Consider the following 20,713-nt stretch of genomic DNA (forward strand, 5'->3'; position numbering starts at 1 on the left):
CTATTCCTGTGTGAATATCATGGGTGCTGGTATTGCATTCATGCTTGTTGCTCCTTGACCTGCAACAACATTATCCATTATACCTTGACCCTGTTCAAAAACTTGATTGACACCATTAGTGAGGTTTGAATCACGATGTTCTCCACCAGAAAACCATCCATGTTTATTAGTGTTATATCCTTGATTGTAAACTCCAGGACCATAATTCCCAGGATAATACTGGCCAGGGATCACATTAGTGTTTTGGTCCAGTTGTTTACCGAATGACATCACATTGTTCGCAGATGGACCATTCTTCTTTCTTCCTTTATAGTTTGGGGGGTAACCAATCAAGTGATAACAATTCTCCCTGGTGTGACCTTTTAGTTTGCAATGTTCACAGAATAAATTGAAGTTTCTTTTCTGTTTCTGTTGTCCACCTTTTGCACTCCATAAGGTTGTAATGTCATTCCCTTCTACTATGGAATTAACTCCAGATGTTGGTGTCAATTGACTCTCACTTTCAGTGATCATTGCATATGCTTGATTCAAGGTTGGTTCTGTTGTCTTCATGAGAATTTGACGCCTCGCCTGGTCATATGAGTCGTTTAATCCACCAAGAAACTGAAGTAGCCGTTGTTGTAAAAAATGCTCTACATTCTCCTTGGATTTTGGACAACCACAGTTCAGGGAAGGTATCATTGCGTCATATTCTGCCCATAGCTCTTTCAGCTTTGTGAAATACATAGAAACAGAGTCCGTTCCTTGAGAAATTGTCGCAATTTCTCGATGTAACTGAAATATACGCACTTTTTTTACCTTGTCAAAACGCTCTCTCAGATCTTCCCATACAAGATGCGCATCAGATGCATAAATAATTCCACTAAACAAATGCGGCGCAACTGTGTTCATTATCCATTAAAGGACTATCGCATTACATGTTTCCCAGTGCTCATGGAATTCAACATCAAAGAATTCCTTTCTACAAGTTCCGGTAACAAAACCTAATTTCCGTTTGGCTTGGAGTGCTATACGCATCGACCTCCTCCATAGTCCATAGTTCTCCAATCCTTTGAGTTGGATCAGAATTAGAACTGAACCCGGAGTGTCCGATGGATGCACAAAAAGTAGATGCGTGTGATCGATTTTTGCTTCAATTCCTGTAGCTGCTACTCCCGTTCCTTCTTTATTCACCATTTCAGCTGAATTGGGCAGAAATTAGAAAACCCTAGCTTTGTAAATTGAGAGTTTGGAACGATTCCTTCACGATTTTGTAGGAAATTGGAGATGCAATGAGCTTTGAGATTTAAATGAGTTGTGAGTAAAATCCCGATCAATTCTCACTGCTCTGATACCATGTTAAGAGCTTGAGAACTCTGTTAATGGCGGAAGAGAAGAACAGAGAGAAGAAGAAGATTCTGGAAAAGAAAATATTATTTTCACTCACTAAAATAATTGACTTCTAAATTACTATTGCTAACACTAACTAACTAACTAACTAATTATGACAGCTCAGCATCCCTCAACAGACACAATCTAGACAATATGAAGATATTTTGAGGTGGGATAGCGGTTGACTGATTAATAAATGCAATAATTAAATAAGTTAGATATCCATTGATTCCTCGGTTCGTGCTCTATTTAATAAAGTTATTTGCATCGTTGTCATGTATCAATAATCTCAAGATCTTATGTAGGATATATTTTTTAAAAGAAACTTGTGAATATAATATATGGCAAAGTTGCTAGTTTCATAAAATCCAAACCCCCTTTGCGTCTTGATTGATAAATGGCAAGTAGGCAAGTACCCGAGGCAGAACTAGAATACTGGTTATGGCTGGTCCAAATATTGCATTTGTTTTAAATTTTTATTAAATTATTAATTTGGAACTCAATAACTTAAAACAATTAAAATTTTATTGCACAACAATAACTACCAAAAATAAGTTTGACAAACAAATATTAAAGATGCATCTGAACTGATTTAAAAACAAAGAATGTAATTAACACTCACATGCATCCACAGAGCTGCTAAAAATTAAGGTTTTCTGGAAATCAACATGATGCTTGTGAACTCTTTTTTAACTAGTCTACCTCACAAGCAATCTGAGACAAGTTATTTTTAGTTATTTTAAACTTTTATTTAATTATATTGCGGATAAGGGAAGAGAAAGGGGAAAGAACTATATCAAGAATTGAACACACACCAAAGGATATGGTGCAGTGGATAAGATTGTTCTTCCCTTAACCAGTGGTCTAGAGTTCGAGCTTTGGGTATGGAAAAATCCTTGATAAGGAGCGCTTCCCCCTTAATGGGGCCCTACGCGGCGGGAATCCGAATATAATCGGGCTCCAATACGAGTACCGGACACCGGGTGAGAAACTAAAAAAAAAAGAATTGAACACATGCATACTGTATGTGAGACTATCATTGAGAAAAAGAATTCATACATTGATATTTGGATCTTATTTTCTTGAGCCGAGGGTCTATCGAAAATAACATGTCTACATTCACAAGGCAAAGGTAAGGTCTAGGGGTGGGCATCGGTCGGTTTGGTTCGGTTATAAATATTATCGTTTTAGCATATCGGTTATTGGTTTACAAATTTGATAAACCGATAACCGAACCGATAAGATATCGGTTATCGGGTATCGGTTAATCGGTTATCCATTAATATTACTAGTAGCATTATCCATTGAAATTGACATTATTTTATCACTAATGCAAAAATATCTCCAAATATCCGTAACCATGCTAGAAATAAACTGCCTTGTATGACGTTAATTTATTATTCTATAAGCAATAATGCGCTTTTGCATTATCCAATCCTCATCAGTCCAGTGACTGGTAACAGTAAGATAATCACAGTCATTACCACTTTTACCAATATCAGTAGTAATAGCAACACAATAATTTATGTGAGTAAATAAATAGCGCAGATATTGTTCATATTCATATTTATATTTATAAATATCACTCTTTACGGTTGTGCGGCAATCCTTTATAAGTAGGATTAAAAACTTTTCGAATATAATGCACAAAATGAGGATTAGAAGGAAAACTATAGGGTAAGCACGTAACAATAACCATTTTTGCCAATTCTTTCCGATCTTTTCTAGGATCATAATATAAAATACACAGTGTTAATTCCCGGTTGAAATTGATTTGACCCGGTACTAAGGTCAGCCTAACTAGGTACACTTGTCCCCTCGGCCAAAGCTTTCATACGAAGATATTTAACTTTATATTGAGGGTGTAGAATTATGTGTCTCGTCAAACTTCCCGTCCCCCTCCCTCCCCTGACTTCCAACATATTTAAAAGCTAACTCCTTGCCACAAGTTTTACATTTGGCCCTATTTTTTTCTCTGAGTTGAGTAAAAAATGACCGAACAAGAGATGTTTCGACCCGTTTAGAAGGTTGTTTCGAAAAAAGTAGGGGTAGTAACATGGGAGTCAGACAGGGCATCATTTGAATTATTATTAGTTGGGTTAAATTCAGCAACAAGACTAGTGGGTATATCGTCATCCAGTTGCGTTTCATCAAAATCTATTTCCTCCTCATCATCTTCATCAATAGTTGGATTACCATAAAGAGCATTCATATATTCATGGTTTAATTGTTCACCACCTCCAACATTATGCAAATATTGACTCTCAGTAAATTGTAATAAAGTATTATCACTATCAAGAATAGGAGCATGTGGAGGACGGGTATGCGGTTTGGGTAGGGGAACCCCAGGAATTGGAGGATGAATAGATTAGCCACTAGATTCGCCACTCTTGGATTTTCCCTTATTTTTACTAAATATTTTTTAATGAAAAATCTATCTTAATTAATCAAACAATACAAAGTAAATAAAACAAAACAAAACTATAATATTAAAACTTAAGAGTTGGAACGAGTTTACCGAATTGACGAACAACTTGTTGAAAATTAATTATCGTTGAAGACTTGAGTACTTCAATGATATATTCATGGTCAAACCGTTAGGACCGTTTAGGCCCACCGCCCATATGAGCTTGCGGTCCTGGGCCGGGCCCGATCCTAACCGGCCCACATGCCACCCTTAATAAAAACTGACTGAACCGCACCGAACCGATTTTTAGGTTTCTTTTAATAAAATCATAGGTTTTTATATAAATCTATAATCATACCGATAATTAGGATAATTTTTTTGTTTTATGAAAATAAACCAAAAAATTACCAAACCGTACCGAATAGATTTACATGCCAAAAATATTTTTATATATTAAATTAAAAATAATAAATCATTAAATTTTTCTTGGGCCTTGGAATTATGAAAACGATTACAAGTCAACAAGTAATTAAACTCAAAATCCTAATTCCCAAATCTATTTTACTACACCTATTAAAACTAAAATTATTTTCAGCATATTCACTAGCACGACACAAAGTATTCTAGCGATTATGAGTAGCAAACTACAATGTATTGAATATGTTTCTTTTCATATGGTTTAAATTTATATTTTTGAATATTTAATCTTCTATAGACTTTATTCTTGAGTTTTAGCTTGCTTAATACCTTTTCACTCTTGTAATTTATATTTTCTTTGTCTTTGCTTAGTTTCTTTTTCTTAATTCATCAACCTTTAAATAGTAAAAATATCTAGAGAGTTTTGCTAAGTCCTATAAAAGTACGTATATTATTGCATTCTGCTTCTACTAGTGACTTTTGCATGACATTTTAAAAAATACCGAAAATTAACCGAACCGTACCTATACCGAAGAGAAACCGACATGATTGGTACGGTTTTTAAGAGTCAAATTTCGGTTATACATAATAGAATAACCAAAAAATTAGTATGGTACAAATTTTACACAAAAACCGACCGAACCAAACCATTGACACCCCTACCAAGTACCCGAGGTGGAGCTAGAATACTAGTTATGGCTGGTACAAATATTGCATTTATTTTAAAATTTTATTAAATATATATAAATTATTAATTTAGAACCCAATATAACTTAAAACAATTAGAATTTATAGTGCAACAATAACTACCAAAAATAAGTTTGACAAACAAATATTAAAGATGCATCTGAACTGATTTAAGAACAAAGAATGTCATTAACACTCACATGCATCCACTGAGCTGCTAAAAACTAAGGTTTTTTGGAAATCAACATGATGCTTGTGAACTCTTTTTTAACTAGTCAACCTCACAAGCTATCTGAGACAAGTTATTTGTAGTTATTTTTAACTTTTTTTAGTTACATTGCGGATAAGCGAAGAGAAAAGGGAAAGAAGTACATCAAGAATTGAACACACACCATCAAAGGATGTGATGCAGTGGATAAGACCGTTTCTCCTTTAATTAGTGGTCTAGGATTCGAGTCTTGGGTATGGAAAAATCCTTGGTAGGGAGAGCTTCCCCCATTCGAGGCCCTACACGACATGGATCCGGATATAGTCGGCCTCCAATACGGGTACCGGACACCGGATGAGAAACTAAAAAAAGAAAGAATTGAACACGTGCATATTGTATGTGAGACTATCATTGAGAAAAAAATTCACACATTGATATTTGGATCTTATTTTCTTGAACCGAGAGTCTATCGCGAAAATGACATGTCTACATTCACAAGGTAAAGGTAAGGTCTAGGGGTGGACATCGGTCGGTTCGGTTCGGTTATAAATATTATCGGTTTAACATGTCGGTTATCAGTTTACAAATTTGATAAACCGATAAGATATCGGTTATCAGGTATCGGTTAATCGGTTATCGATCATTATCGGTTCGGTTATCGGTTTACCCGATAAGATAACTCAATCTAGATCTAGTTAAGCAAAAAAGAGAAGACAATTCACTAGGGTTAAGCAAAAAAGAGAAGAATTCATATATAGTATACTAAAGACTTATGCTAGGAGTAACTAGTAAGGTCTATGAAGAATGAAGATGAAGCAACTAAAGAGTGCGGTTGAGAAAGAATATGAGAGAATGAACTGAAGCCCTAGCATTTGTATATACTTAAGGGTAAAGTCGTAATTTTATTAATTCTTATTGGGTTATTGGTTAACCCATTAATAAAATTGGTAAATCGAGGCCCGAACCGATAACTCAATAGTGAAAATTTTTTAAACCGTTATCGAACTATTAACTCAATAACCCGATACCGATAACCCAATAAACAATTAACGGTTCGGGTTATCGATTTTACCCGATATAATGCCCAGCCCTAATAAGGTCTGTAATATGCATACACACTAATCTCTCCCATTCCTACTTGTGAAATTGCGCTGAGTTTTTTATTGTTTATATTTGGTCTCATACACTTATGTATGTATAAGATAAAAGGTGAGTCAATTTTTCACCTTTCGGTTCTTTCATAAAGTATATATTGTATTTATGAAAGTTACATGTAGCTAGGACCAAGATTTTTGCCTAAAAGAAAGGTCAATGTTCTTTCTATTTTTACTTATCAACTTAAGATCACAAATAAAAATGGGTTTACTTGCATTTTTATTTCCTCAGTAATTGATAATTTTTTTATTTTGGTTCCATGAATCATGATATATATTCGACCAAACACATACTTATGAACTTCAATTAGTCAAAATGTATATGTTTAATTCCTTTACATTAATGAGCTATATTATAGTCGGATTATTTTTATAACTGTATTAAATACGCTCAATGTGAAGTACAATTACCATAAATACTTACTAATTAACTAGCAAACCAAGCTGGATAACTACATGGTTTTAATTAGCATATAATAATCAATTAAATCTAAGAGATTTTGACAAGTAAATGGATCGAGATTAAAATATACATTTTAATTAATCAAAGATTAAAAACACGCTACAAAAGACAAAAATTAAAAATTTATCTACGTGACAAAAAGCTTAATTTTCCCAATAAATAGGGCTGTAGAACCTTATATGGCCAAAAAAACACAAATTAATTCAGACATATTTTCTTCCTTTGTACACAATGCTTTAATGTTCTCTCCACAAGAGATCACCATCCTCCTCTTCCTCTTCTTCTCCAATTTGACTCGGGTTCTTCTCCACGTTGAACCCGACCTTTCCCTCGTCGACGTCCTGTTCACGACGAACGACGAGCAAAATCTCCTCTTTCCGCTATCAATATTTGTCACCATTTTATTAAATTCCACAAATTTTCAAAATGGGAGCCTTAAAACCATTCCAACTCTTGGAAATAAACATTATTTCCGCCCAAGATTTGCAACCTATATCCAAGAAAATGAAAACCTACGCCACCGTTTGGGTTCACCCTACACGGAAGCTAACCACCGCCGTTGACGTCGAAGGCGGCAACAACCCTACGTGGAACGATAAATTTGTTTTTCGGGTGGATGAAGAATTTCTCCGGCAAGACACCTCAGCTGTACAAATTGAGATTCATTGTGTCCATTGGTTTAAGGATTCTCTCGTCGGCTCCGTTCGCGTCCTCGTCGGAAATCTCATCCCTCCTCCGCCTCGGCCGCACCATAATCACCATCATCATTTTGGCATGCGCTTTGTTGCACTTCAGGTTTGGTTCATTTCATTCTTCATTTCTTGATAACATAGGAGTTTTTCTTGACATGCATACGTAAAGTTGCATGCAATATAATTTCAATTCCATTGATATTCTCACCCGTCTTGTCTAATTTCACTTTAATTATATAAAAAAGTACCTTTTTCCCTTCAAATTTTGGTGTTAAGAATTCTATTAGGTTTTATTGTATGTGCCGTGCATTGTTATAGGCCCATCCTTAAAAGTTTTATAATCACGAGTTAAATATCAAGGTAATATCCGTGATAATTCATGAAAGATTTCTCATACCAAAAAAATAATAAAAAATTAAGGATTTCATTGAATATCACATCTTTACAATGTTGTCTATTTAGAGTTTTTTAAAATATTAATTAATTGGTGAAAATTTGTGACTATAACTAAATGGTTCAAAAGTATTTCTTTGATAATTATGTGTAACATCACATTTAAAAGGTCAATGCATGTTTTTTGGTTTAGGTACGTCGTCCATCTGGGCGACCTCAGGGAATATTGAACATTGGTGTTGCATTACTAGATAGTACTATGAGAAGTATGCCATTGTACACTGAACTAAACAAGTCAGCTGTTGGGTATCGAGATTTGATGGAAGAAGAGCAACTTCCACAACAGAACCAAAAACCAAATGGCGATAAAAGCAACAAGGATAACAACAACAGCAGTAACAGTAACACTAACAACAACAAGGTGGCTACTATTAAACCAATATTGCTACGAACAAAGAGTGAACGTAGCGAACGTGTCAAGTTCGATGATATTGTTTCAAAGGCTAATAGTTCAGTAGTTGCAGTTCCCTCAAAAGTGAAGAAGGCATATGATAAAGAAAGCTCAATTCTTAGTATTTCTTTGGAACCTCCACCTCAAATGCTGGTAAAAAAGAAAGGTAAAGCAAGTTCTGTGATTAGTGGTGCAGAGTTAAAGGAAAAATCAAAGCCCAAAGGTAAAGCAGGCTCAGTTTTAAGTGATTCAATTATGAGCAAAGAGTCATCTATTTATAATGGGCCCAAAGAAGAAAAGCCCAAACTCAAACTCATAACATTAGAGCTTGAAAACAAAGGCAAGCCCATTAATGAAAAGAAGCCTACCAATGACTCATCAACAACTAAAGTAGTTGATGAAAAATCTATTACAAAGCCCAAAGGGTTGGATGCTAGTGGTAAACAAGATGAGCCCATAACAGTAATAGGAAAGCCCATTCCAAAATATAACGGATATGAGTTTGGAGGCCCAAAAGGGTCAGGACACAATGGGAAATATGTATTTGGAGGCCCAATTAAAGGAAATACTCATCATTGGACTGACTCAGAAATTGGGCCCTCAGCATCCGAGGTCGCGGCGGCGGTAGCTGGAAAAAAATATCCATTGGAGGATCAAAAGAGCTCGGTTTTGGATGGTTGGAGTTTAGACGAGAGCACTGAAGGGCTCAGGTCTAAGCTCGAGAGGTGGCGAATGGAGTTGCCGCCAGTATATGATCGTGGGCACGCCTCGAGTAGCTACCGTTCCACCGGTCGTCACACGCATGGTTCAAGTGGATTGTTTTCTTGTTTTGGTAACATAATGGGGTATGAGTGCCAATGCATTTGTGGCAAGCCTAAAAGGAAATATAGTACAAGGTTCTATAGCCCATCGCTTGGCAGCAGATCATGGTTTTGATTTGAAAACCAGCTCAATTTTTTTAAGGCCCAATGGTAAGCCCATTTCCGTCCAAGCATCTTCGCCTATTCTCTCACTTTTCTCCTATACTTGTTTATTATTTATTTTCATCAATATATAATATTGCTGCTTCATTATGACAATGCATTTCAAACTTTACCCTAATATTTTTATTTAATGTATTTTTAACTAAATATATATTCTTTGAGTTGAGCTTGCACCCCCCCCCCCCCCTCTCTTTCTTTCTGCTGAAATTGTAAAATATGCCACTGGTTTGTATGATTCTTTTTATTATTAAATATTGGATTTGGTTTTTGGATCAAAGTTTTGCCAAAAAAACAAACCCATTATCTGGTGTTTCTTTCGTACTCTTTGTCCGAAAGAGTTAAATTTTCTTTGGAAAATGCCTTTTTCCAAAGCAAGTTCGCCGCCAACCGTATCAGCACCATCCTAATTAGGTTTAAATTTAGCTTCTTCGTTTTTGTGATTTTAATTTAGCTTATGCTACGAAGAGTGAAGCAATTGATGTCAACTTTTTCATGTTATGTTTTAATATACTATAATAGCCAAAAAATTATCGAAACAATAGAGGCGGATTCACGATTTAAACTTTATGGGTTCAGATTCGCAATTCTACCACATCTTATCTAATTTAATGGATTCAGAATTTATTATTTATACATATTTAATAATATTTTTGGACAAAAATAAAGAGTATGAGCAAAAGCTATGGGTTCAGTTGAACCCAACTATTACACTAGATACGCCTCTGAAAACAAACGAAGTTGTTATAGAAAAGTTTGACTGTATTATTATTTAGGGACAGGGGTGAAGCTACATGCCTTAAAGGATGGTCAATTGACCACCATTTATTGAAAAATTACATTTAGTATATTAGATAAAATATTAGGTTTTAGAGGTATATAACATATTAAATACTCTTTGTTAGGAATTTTTCGTTACTTTTAAGTTTGAATATACAACAAACAATAACAACAACCCAGTGAAATCTCACTAGTGAGGTCTGGGGAGGATAGTGTGTACGCAGACTTTACCTCTACCCCGAAGGAGTAGAGTTAAGTTTGAATATCTTTGGGGAAATTTTTAACTTCGCTATTGTTTGGGAATAATATTAATTATCTTGAATAATTTAGGACATATTATGTGCTATTTTTGTTTCTTTCCTTAACTATGGATATCTAACAATTAGTGATGAATATACAACGGTTTGGTTCAACTAAACTCATTGTAAACTCATTGTCTTTCATTTAAATCGAACTATATATACATATAAGAGCATATATATATATATAATAAAAATATCTCAATATGAATTGGCTCCAAAATCTGCATTTGCCTCTACTAATAGTGATCCTGAATGCGAGGACTAAAATAAAATACGATCTCTATAGTTGCACACAATTAACAAAGAATACGATTACTTAAATTATATTGGTAGAAAAAAGACATGATACGTGAACTATCAGTAAGTTGACGGGGCATGTCGCGTAGAGCATCGATATAGCGACAAGTGACACTATCAATTAATTAGGTGAATTAATTAAGAATGCAGGAGAGGCACAGAAGAAATATCCATAGGGTAACGTAAATAAAAGAACCGGGCCCGACATCTGTCAAGGGAGTACCATGAAAGAAATGAATGAAGGCTTCAAAGAAGGGAAGATACACGAAATAGAAGTAAATAATGAAGGGGAATTAGAGCAGTTACGAAGAATCTTTAGTTATAAATGTGCCAGTTACGATTACTTATGGTAACGGGCAATCAATACAATTAATGTCATTACTGAGCCCAAACTAAGTGTGGGAACCGTTATAATTATATGCTCCACTACAAAAAAAACAGCGTTTAGCGACGACCGCATTCCGTCGCTAAATCAATGTTTTCCATCGCTACAATTGTTTAGCGACGGATTCAAGTTTGTCCCTAAAATTCTCGTAGCTAGGCTCATAGCGATGAAAAATACCAAATCGTCGCAGAATTAGCGACGGAATATATCTGTAGCAAAGTTTTGCGAGGGAAATAACTGTCGCTATATTGCTTGTTTCTGTCGCTATTTTGACGCCTTTCGTCACTGCAATACATAATAAAATTCGCCGTTTGTTCTTTTAGCGACGAAATCGTTCGTCGCTAGACGTGTTATAGCTAATTCTCCCTGCTTTTTGCAACAAAAACCTTTTGTCGCCAATTTGTCGCAAGATTTAATTTTACGCGATAATTTTAGCTACGAAAAGTATCCGTCGCTAATTTATTTTTAATATATTGCTGATTTTTTAAACTTCTTTTTAGTTATTATTTTAAATATACTTTGTTCAAGCATATTACATAAAAGCTATTAAATACACTTAATAAAAGTCACTGATATTAATATAAATTAACAATATATTCAACAAGGTTCAAAATATATAGCATAATACATATAACAGTATCGTTAAGTACAAAAAATCCACAAGGACCAACAATACAGTCCAAACAAAGTAGGCTAGCTATGCGAGGCTGGAGAGTTACGATCATCATCAGAATCCAATGCATGAACCTCATCGATGTTAGCAGTAGTAGAAGATGTAGGAACTGTAGGTGCCACATCTAATGGGTGGTTGGTAAGATCAGTATTTGGCTGATGCGAGGGCAAGAAAACTAATTCACGTACCCGCTCAACGATTACAGGAACTATATGATCTGTCAGTGCAGGAATTAATCGCATCACTAACTCATCCAGATTCCCTGTCGGTGTTGATTGAGCATTTGGAGGTGTTGCTGACGATGTAGCATCAGATCCAAAAGAGCCATGAAGATCTGGCTCATAGTAGCATTGTGCTTGAGATCCAAGATCATATACTCTTCTTTTCTTTTCTCCTCCCGCGGCTTGAAAATATGCTTTACATTGATCAATATCGGATTGAGTTTGTTTTGTTGTTGTAATATCTCCTGATATTTTTCCTGTAGAAGAGTAAATAATTAGTGAAATAAAAAGACTAAATAATATTGAGCATTCAATTTACAAAATGAAAAAAATATATGAAAGTAAAGTCAATAAAATTATTTAAAAAGTTATCTTACATGTACGATTTGGAATTTCTCAGCAACAAAAGATTTTCCATCATTACCCTATTTAACAGCTTATACAAAAGTTATTCAATTAAGAAGATAGAGCAACAAAAGCAAATGCTCAAAACTGATATGCATACTGTTGAACACCAAGAAAACTGCTCAACCTCTGTCAAAGCTTTGCCTTCAATATCTTGATCTGAACATTGGTAAGTTCTTCATATCATTTACAAGATTAATGACTTCTATAGCCTGCTACTTATCCCACTTTTCCCCCTTTCTTTTTACAAGATTTTTCAATAAAATTCTACCTATTTCCTTTGACATGAAGGAGGTTATCGAGGATCAAGAAAATGACCTCTTATAATTAGATTTGAAGGGAAGGTAAGAGTTTTTACTGGAGATCTCACTTGGTTTTGAAGCATTATATTTCATTATGAAGTTCAGTAGTATTTTGTGTGTTACTGTAGGATCTGACAAAAGTAGAAGCAGCTTCTCAATCATTGTGCCAGAATTTTCACTCTGGTGCATTCTCTCTAAGTAAGAGATGTAGCACAAGATATGTCTAGATTGTGCTATTACAAAATATTATTTCTCAATACAGTAGCATGAATAAATTCAATGCACCTACTTTTATGAAAGATCAACAGTGATGTTATACTTCAACCATGTCTTATTTAACTTAAGAAACCTCAATTCCGAGCAGCCAAGATACTTGCATCCAACAAAAACAAATAAAGATATAGAAAGGTGCAATGACATGGAGAATATTGGAATAAAAAATATTAGAGAAAGAATCTTCACACAAAGTTTACAGATAAAACCAAAATATCTTCTCTTTTTAGTTCAATCTTTCATTGCAAAATTGAGGACACTTATATAAACTAACAAAGGTAAGTGCATTTTTATGCCTCATATACATAGTATAAGATTGGAATTTAAAGGCAAAGAAATAGATATATAAATGAAGAATAACATTTCTTAATCTGAAAGCACAAGCAATACACAGATCAACACCCTTGTCCTAGTACTTAGAAGAAAAAAGGTAAAATCCCCACCTCCGACTAAAAGTTAAAATGCAGTTAATGAGGAGAGACACAAAATATGAAAACAAATACACCGTATTCCCCAAAATGTACAATACTACTTAATAGATTTAGCTAATCCAGAAAACAGTACCAGTTTCATAGCTTTGCAAGCACATTTCAGTAGAATTATAATAACAATAACAAGCACCAAACAATATACCATCCTAGCACTTTCAGCAGTACAACATCAATCTAGTACTGAAGCACAAGTCTTAGCACAATTTGGCCAGAACAGGATTTTCAACAAGTGTTAAAGTTCTCATGACTCGAAGAGAACATGAAATGTGTATGCATATTAGGAGAGAGCTTCTATCGTGATTTTAAAATTTGTTAGTTTCTCCTTCAGAACTTCCAAATTGGTTTATTTTTCTAGCTGCTCATGTCACTCATCATTTTTCAAATGCTATAATTCCTAGCACAAGCCAATCAAGCTTTAATTGAATGTCTTTTTCAACTAACAAACCAACTCCAACAAAATATGTAACTACATAATAACAGATCATGAAAAGAAGAAGTATAATAAAGGATGATACTCCTAAATCTGACAAGTGAAGGAGTGAAAGTATGTTTACCAATTAATGAACAAGCCTACATTAAAAAATTACTCAAAGATCATTAGACTCTGTACTTAAAAAAACTCATGTGACTGACTGCAAAAAGCACAAGTCCTATCCACTTACAAGTCTCTTGCGATGCTCCCCCAACATTGATAGAGCCACATGTGTGAGTCCCAGTGGCAACTCCGCTCCCATCACAATGATTTTTTGTATTTATTTCTGACTTTTCAACACACTTAGGATCTTTCCAAAATCTCAACCAACTTTTCCACACATTATTTGGAATAGTGTCCGGTTGCACCCCATTTGATTTTAGTTTGCTAACAAAATCACTGTATCTTTTTGCTGCCCTACGCTCCCATTGGATCCGCACCGCACTATCAATTGAAGGATCCCCGGTAGAATGCCTTCTGAAATAAGTTTATAAAGTGATAACATTAATAAGTTACATATAAAAGTTAGTATACTTTCTAAATCCAATTGTGATGGATTATACCTTGAATTCTCCAAAATATTTTTTTTTTCATCTCATTTGAGACGCTTTTCCAGTTGACTCCATTAGAATCAAGTTCATGCTTGAAAGACTTAGTTATACCTCAGAGCATTCAAATGAAGGCTCTAACTTGAACAAATTAGAAGACATTATTTAAAGGCATACCATATATCAATAAGAATATATCAAAAGTAATAGTACAAGTATGGATTAACCCTGTAGGAAAAATAGTAAGAAGCGTCCGCGGCTTGCGGGTATTGCTACACTCAGTTTCGCCTATTATGTTGCTTTGAGAAGATGTACCCTCGCCTATTGTGTTGCTCTGATTAGGGGTATTTGGAGATGGTTCCAAATTAATAGTTGGGGTACTACCATGGCCTGATGTTTGAATAGGTGGCGTACTACTATGTCCAAATATTTGAACTTGATTGATGTGATTTGGTCCACCAGAGGAACTCGTACCACCTTGTTGAGGACTGATTGTGGGAATGGGAACAATAAGCATATTTTCACGAGTAGCAAAATTATCCCTAACTGAAGATTTACCTACACGGCCTGCACTACCTCGACCTCTACCTCGAGGCATATCTACAAAATAAATAAATTGCCTACAGAACCAAATCTTCCATTAACAGATTCACAGACAAGAGAGCTTTGAGTTATCTTCATACCATTTGTCACACCTCCATTTTTATACCCCCGTAAGGGTATAAGGGAGTTTGTACAATTAAAGTGACAATCGAAATGAGATTATTATTTAAGAATCAGAGTCGCCACTTGGGATAAATTTATGGTATCCCAAGTCACCGGTTTAAAATTCCGAATCGAAGAAAGATTGACTCTGTTTTACAGTCCGCGAACACAGAAATTGGGGTAAGGAATTCTGCTAACCCGGGAGAAGGTGTTAGGCATTCTCGGGTTCCGTGGTTCTAGCACGGTCGCTCAACTATTATTATTGGCCTAATTATCTGATTTTAAAACACTTTTAAACCTATGTGCATTTTTAACTTTAACCCCGCTTTTATTGATTTAAGGAATTATTTCAAGGTTATTTAAAACACATCGCAAGCCACGCTACATGAAATGTACCCGTGATTCACGACACGTTCAATTTAACCTTGTTGGAAATTAGAATCGGGTCACATGAAATGCACCCCTGAATTTTAATACCTGTGATAATTATAATTAACGCGCCTAAAGCAAACTATGAGGTTCATTTTAATATCTAAATTAACATTTGTGAGGGCGCTAGATGATTTAATTTGCTTAGGGTACACCTCAAATCTATTTTTTTTCAAGTGATTTCTAGTCTTACGAGGGCCATAAGTGACATAGTTAAATGGCACACCTTATCTTAATTACAAGAATTACTTTAAACAACGTAATCTGAAGCCATGTTTGTACAACTACTAATTACTGGGGCGCTTTGGGCTTTCAGATGTTTGGACCAAGCCTTTCATAGATATAGTCTGCATAAGCCGTTCAAAAGAGGATCTGGGCTCAAAGTGCAAGCCCAAAGAACGATTGGGCAGACAATTTCACCCATTCCTAAATGGCCTCGCAATCCAGCCCAAGGTGAGCTAAATCTGATGAAAGAATGAATGCTAAAGGGGATGAGGCTCAAGATCGAATCCCCAAGAGTGGAAAAACATCGGAAGCCCCATGAATTTGGCTGGGCCCTTTGGTCGTGATCAACATGGAGCAAATTGATGTACCAAGCCCAAATGTTGTAACACCCTGGTAATCATATCACCTATCTAAAAGAAAACTATTTGAATTTAATTGAGTAAACAGTATGGAGCGACATTCTAATTTCAATTTGGCCCTAGCTAAATTATAAACACATTGTGTGAGATTCAAACTTTAATTGTAACCCAACAAGCAACAGTGAAATTCTTACAATTTGAAATAATTAACACTTATCAGACTAACAACTTATTACTCAACCCGTAACTCTTCAAGAACAAAATGCTCGAACTAAAATTTATAAGAAAAAAAACCAACCAAATTATTCCCTGACTAATCCCTGAATCTGAAAATCAGCATCAATTTGAACAAAATTAAACGAAAGCCAAAAGTAATTCACCATATGACTTGAGCCCTCACTGCCAACAATAAAACCCTGAGCATTTTCCTCATATCCAAAACAAGTTAAATCGACTCACCACATAATAGGAGATATTGAAGACTTAACCCCAAACTTAATAACATGATACCACATCACTAACATAGGAGGAGTTATTACAAAACACGAACGCAATTGAAGAACAGAAAAGTAAGATTCAACAAGAAACAACTTGTATTCAACATATTTTTCACATTTTGATTGCACATTTACATCTCATATGCTGTCCACAGTCAAGGAAATACCTGGAACAATGAGAAACAACCAATAGAACTTTCAGCAAAGAAATTGAAATATCAGCAGCTTCTAAATAGCAACAAACAACAGTTCATCAATTAGCTTTCATATTTTGGACCCAGAAGAAAACAACAATTTTCTAGCCTTTAAAACCCAAGAAACATGAAGAACCAGCTACAACAGGCTAGTATTTGCCAAATTTTTGTGTTTTCTTGCTAATTTCCAAACTTCAGTAGTGAGTGTACCCTTCAGCCGTTTCTAAGTTTTTAGTATTGTCCTTCCCCCAATTTTATTGTAAACAAACCTTATATAGATGACTTTAGGGCAGCATAATTGATTTCACAATTTTATCAATTACCCCTTCCCCAATTTTTATCAAATCACTTCAGACCCCAAGTTTTTTAGCCTGTTTGCTAAACCATCCCCCTTTCCCACTTTCTTGGAAACTTCCCAGGCAGTTGTAAAAGATTTCCCTTATTAAATTCCCCCAAATACCCTTAAAATGCTTAACAATTACTTTCAGGAAATCAAACATGGGCCAAATTAAACCAGAATCCCAAACCTAAACCATGGGCTTGACAGCCAGGATTGACCCTTCCCCTCTTTGGGCTTCTGACCCAAATTTTAATTCAAAACCAACAACTCACAAGAAAACAGGCCCCAAAAAACTCCTGATATCATAAATCCAAAGAAAACAAAAATAAAAAGGAGAATTGAGCAAAATCAGACAATGAAATCAAATGAACTAACAATAATGTTGACCGTATTATTAAGCTAAATACTATAAACTAACATGATTTAAATCCTAGCATGCAAGCAAAAACAATTTAAACAGAAAAACAAGAAAGAAAAGAAAGAATCAGAAGGAGACGAGGATGGGAATAAAACAAAGGACGACGAAAAAGAAAAATGAATGGAGATACCTAAAATAGGCAGACGAACAGTGGGCTTGAACGGACCTCCGGCACTTTCCGATTTGAACCGATATTGGTATTAATCGCTTGTTCTCATTGAGAACAAATAATCAATACAAGTTTTAGGCTCAATCGCTCTTGGAAACTTGAAGAATTAGAAGATTTTTCCTTTTTATTTTTTAGATCTAAGCTGGCTAGGTTTGGTGGAGATTTTGGGAGATGTGGTGGTGGATTAGGAATCAAGGGTGGGTGGTGGTTGTGTGGTAGGGATTTGGGGTCGATTAGGCCACGCCGCCGGCCGATGAAGGCTTAGGAATTTCAGGGCGGCGGGTCTTCTAGGGTTAGACTTGAGAGAAATGAAAGAGAAGCTCATCAGGGGTCCTAGGTTGTTCTGAGGGTCTTCGGACATTTTTAAACGAAAATGGGGGAAGTCTTCAGGGCTGTTGGATGAACTAAGATGAATGGCCAGGATTTGTTTAAACTATTGAACTCAAAACGACGTAGTTTCAACTCCATACTACGTCGTTTGAGTTGTCTTGAAACTTGAAGGGTTTGGACCGGGTTTTGGGCCTGGAATTGGCGGGTTGAAGGGGAAATTCATTTGGGCTTTGTTGAATTGGCTCTAACAGCCCTTCTGATTCTTTTTTTTTAATTTCCAATTTTTTCCTTTTTCTTTTAAATTAATTAACAACCCAAATTAACTCTTAAATTAAAATAATTTACAAAATTAAGCTAATTACCCATCATAATATTTACAAAAATTAATTAACTCCTAAATTAGAAGAAAAACTATAAATTTAAAATTAAACGGCTAAAATGCAAAAGTGAGCCATTTTTTTTTTATTTTTTCATTTTTATAAAACAACTAATTTACTGATTAACCTAAAAATATAAAAATAAACCCCAAATGCAATACATAGTATTTTTGTATTTTTTCATGATTTAAATAAAATAAACATGCATAGACAAATGTAAACAATTAACAAAAATACTATGAAAAATCTACAAAATTACAAATAATGGGAAAACATTATTTTCTTAGAGTTTATGAGAGTAATTCCTATATGGCAAAAATCACGTGCTCACGGCTGCACTTCTTTTCTCGAAAACACGAAGAGTTTTCGTGCAAAGATAAAGTGAGCGGATACGAGCGATTTTTGCCCGTTTGAATACTCTGTGGGAAGCATTTTGAAAAGATTTGACCGCACCCTGCTTCCGAGGTTGCCTACATACCCTTGGCTATAAAGGAATCAGGTCAGTGTAGTTCGAAGAGTTTCGGTAGCTGAGACTACCAGGAAGCTGTGATTTCACTATCGCTACTGCTGCTACTGCCTGCTGAGCTCCTTATTACACCAAGCCAAAATAAAAGAAGTTAGACTAAACTATGATCTATGAATTACAAGGATCCTATCTATATCTTCAAACTTGATCTTGCAGTTTCTATTGCTCTGTTGACTTGTACTCTCCAGGTGAAATTCCTTTGTTGCTGACTTGAATTGTATTCTAAGGTGCTTTTCCTTTGTTCTCCAGGCGGGCGCCTGATTACTGAATTTGAACCGCCTTCCTTTGAACATTGCTGCTTTACCTTTGTTCTTCTAGGTGGGCGCCTGTTTACCAATATTTGAATTATCTTCCTTTCCTCCGACACTTGACTTGTTTTCCCTTTGTTTTCCAGGTGGGCACCTGATTGTTACTTGCACCATCTTGCTTTGAACATCGCTGCTTTCCCTTTGTTCTCCAGGTGGGCTCCTGATTACCAACATTTACACGATTTTTCCTCGAAACTTGAACTGCTTCCCTTTGTTCTCCAGGTGGGCTCCTAATTACCAACACTTGAATTGCTTTCCCTTTGTTCTCCAGGTGGGCTCTTGATTACCAACACTTGAATTGCTTTCCTTTCTTCTGAAACTTGAATTGTTTTCCAGGTGGGCTCCTGATTGCTGAACTCGAACCATCTTCTTCTGCTACTTGGAACTGTTTTCCCTAGCAACTTGCACCATTTTTTCTTGCTCTCCAGGTGGGCGCCTAATTGCTGAACTCACACTGTTCTCCTTTGAAACTTGAGTTGTTCTCCCTTGTTCTCCAGGTGGGCGCCTGATTGATGAGCTTGACCCGCTTTCCTTTGAACTTGTGTCGTCTTCCATTGTTTCTCTAGGTGGGTGCCTGATTGCTGAACCTGAATTGTCCTCTTCTTGAAACTGCTTTCCTTTTGAACGGTCTTCCCTTGTTTCTCCATGTGGGTGCCTGACTGCTTGAACCTGAACTGCTTTCTATTCTTGAAGCTCGTGTTGTCTTTCCTTGTTCTCTAGGTGGGTGCCTGATTACAACAAAACAGATAAAACAAAAGAAATTTTTCTGCCCAGTTTGATACTGGGAACATTTGTGAGTGTTAATCGAATCTTGTTATCAAAAGAGCTATAAGAACTCAAAAGCTAAATCTCATTGTCCAGGAGGTCCTGAAAATTTCAAATTAAATCTCATCTTAAGAGTGAAAACTTTAAAGCTAAACTATGTTTCCTAAAGGTAGAACTTACACTAAATCTTGTTAACTATGAAGGTCTTAAAATTTAACTAAAGTCCATTATCTAGGAGGATCCTGAGAACTTTAAATTAAATCCCATTATCCAGGAAGGTCCTGAAAATTTTAAATTAAATCCCATTATCTAGGAGGGTTCTGAGAGTTTACGGTTGAACCTGTCCGGTACTTGCTTTCCTTATAGAGGGTTTCTCTAAAGCAAACGAAATTTTTTGCCCCGGTTTCAATCAAAGAAAAATCTTGTTAGTTTAAAATGTGGTGGTTAGTTTGTGGCATTCTTGCTGGAGGTGGCCCTTTTGCTGCCGTGCTTTGCTTTGACTGGCTGCCCTGAACTGGCCAAGAACCGTTTGACTTTCTAACTAACTCTCAACTGCAAGACCTTGGATGACCCGAGTGCTCTACACCCAAACCATTGTTTTATATTTCTGACCCTTCTACCTGAACCTCTGTATCTCCCACAAGATTACTAAACCATTCGACCAATGGAACTTTCACTGACACCTTATTTCCCACTTTA

The 20,713-nt window shown here is 35.7% G+C and overlaps 2 protein-coding genes and 1 pseudogene across 2 annotated transcripts; 1 reads left to right on the forward strand and 2 right to left on the reverse strand.

Annotated features, from left to right (window-relative positions):
- Positions 1–891, reverse strand: LOC142162029 (uncharacterized). Its single transcript, XM_075218331.1, has one exon. It carries the CDS (start codon positions 889–891, stop codon positions 1–3), a length of 891 nt encoding a protein of 296 aa, XP_075074432.1.
- Positions 892–6,369: 5,478 nt separating this feature from the next.
- On the forward strand, positions 6,370–9,313 carry LOC107781057 (uncharacterized). Its single transcript, XM_016601680.2, has 2 exons — positions 6,370–7,502; positions 7,986–9,313. The coding sequence occupies exons 1-2, from the start codon at positions 7,134–7,136 to the stop codon at positions 9,177–9,179; spliced, it is 1,563 nt and encodes a 520-aa protein (XP_016457166.1). The 5' UTR covers positions 6,370–7,133; the 3' UTR covers positions 9,180–9,313.
- A 2,333-nt stretch (positions 9,314–11,646) lies between these two features.
- On the reverse strand, positions 11,647–19,896 carry LOC107781056 (uncharacterized; annotated as a pseudogene).
- Between the last annotated feature and the right edge of the window lie 817 nt (positions 19,897–20,713).

Source organism: Nicotiana tabacum, chromosome 7 (assembly GCF_000715075.1).
Source record: "Nicotiana tabacum cultivar K326 chromosome 7, ASM71507v2, whole genome shotgun sequence".
Taxonomy (NCBI): Eukaryota; Viridiplantae; Streptophyta; class Magnoliopsida; order Solanales; family Solanaceae; genus Nicotiana; species Nicotiana tabacum.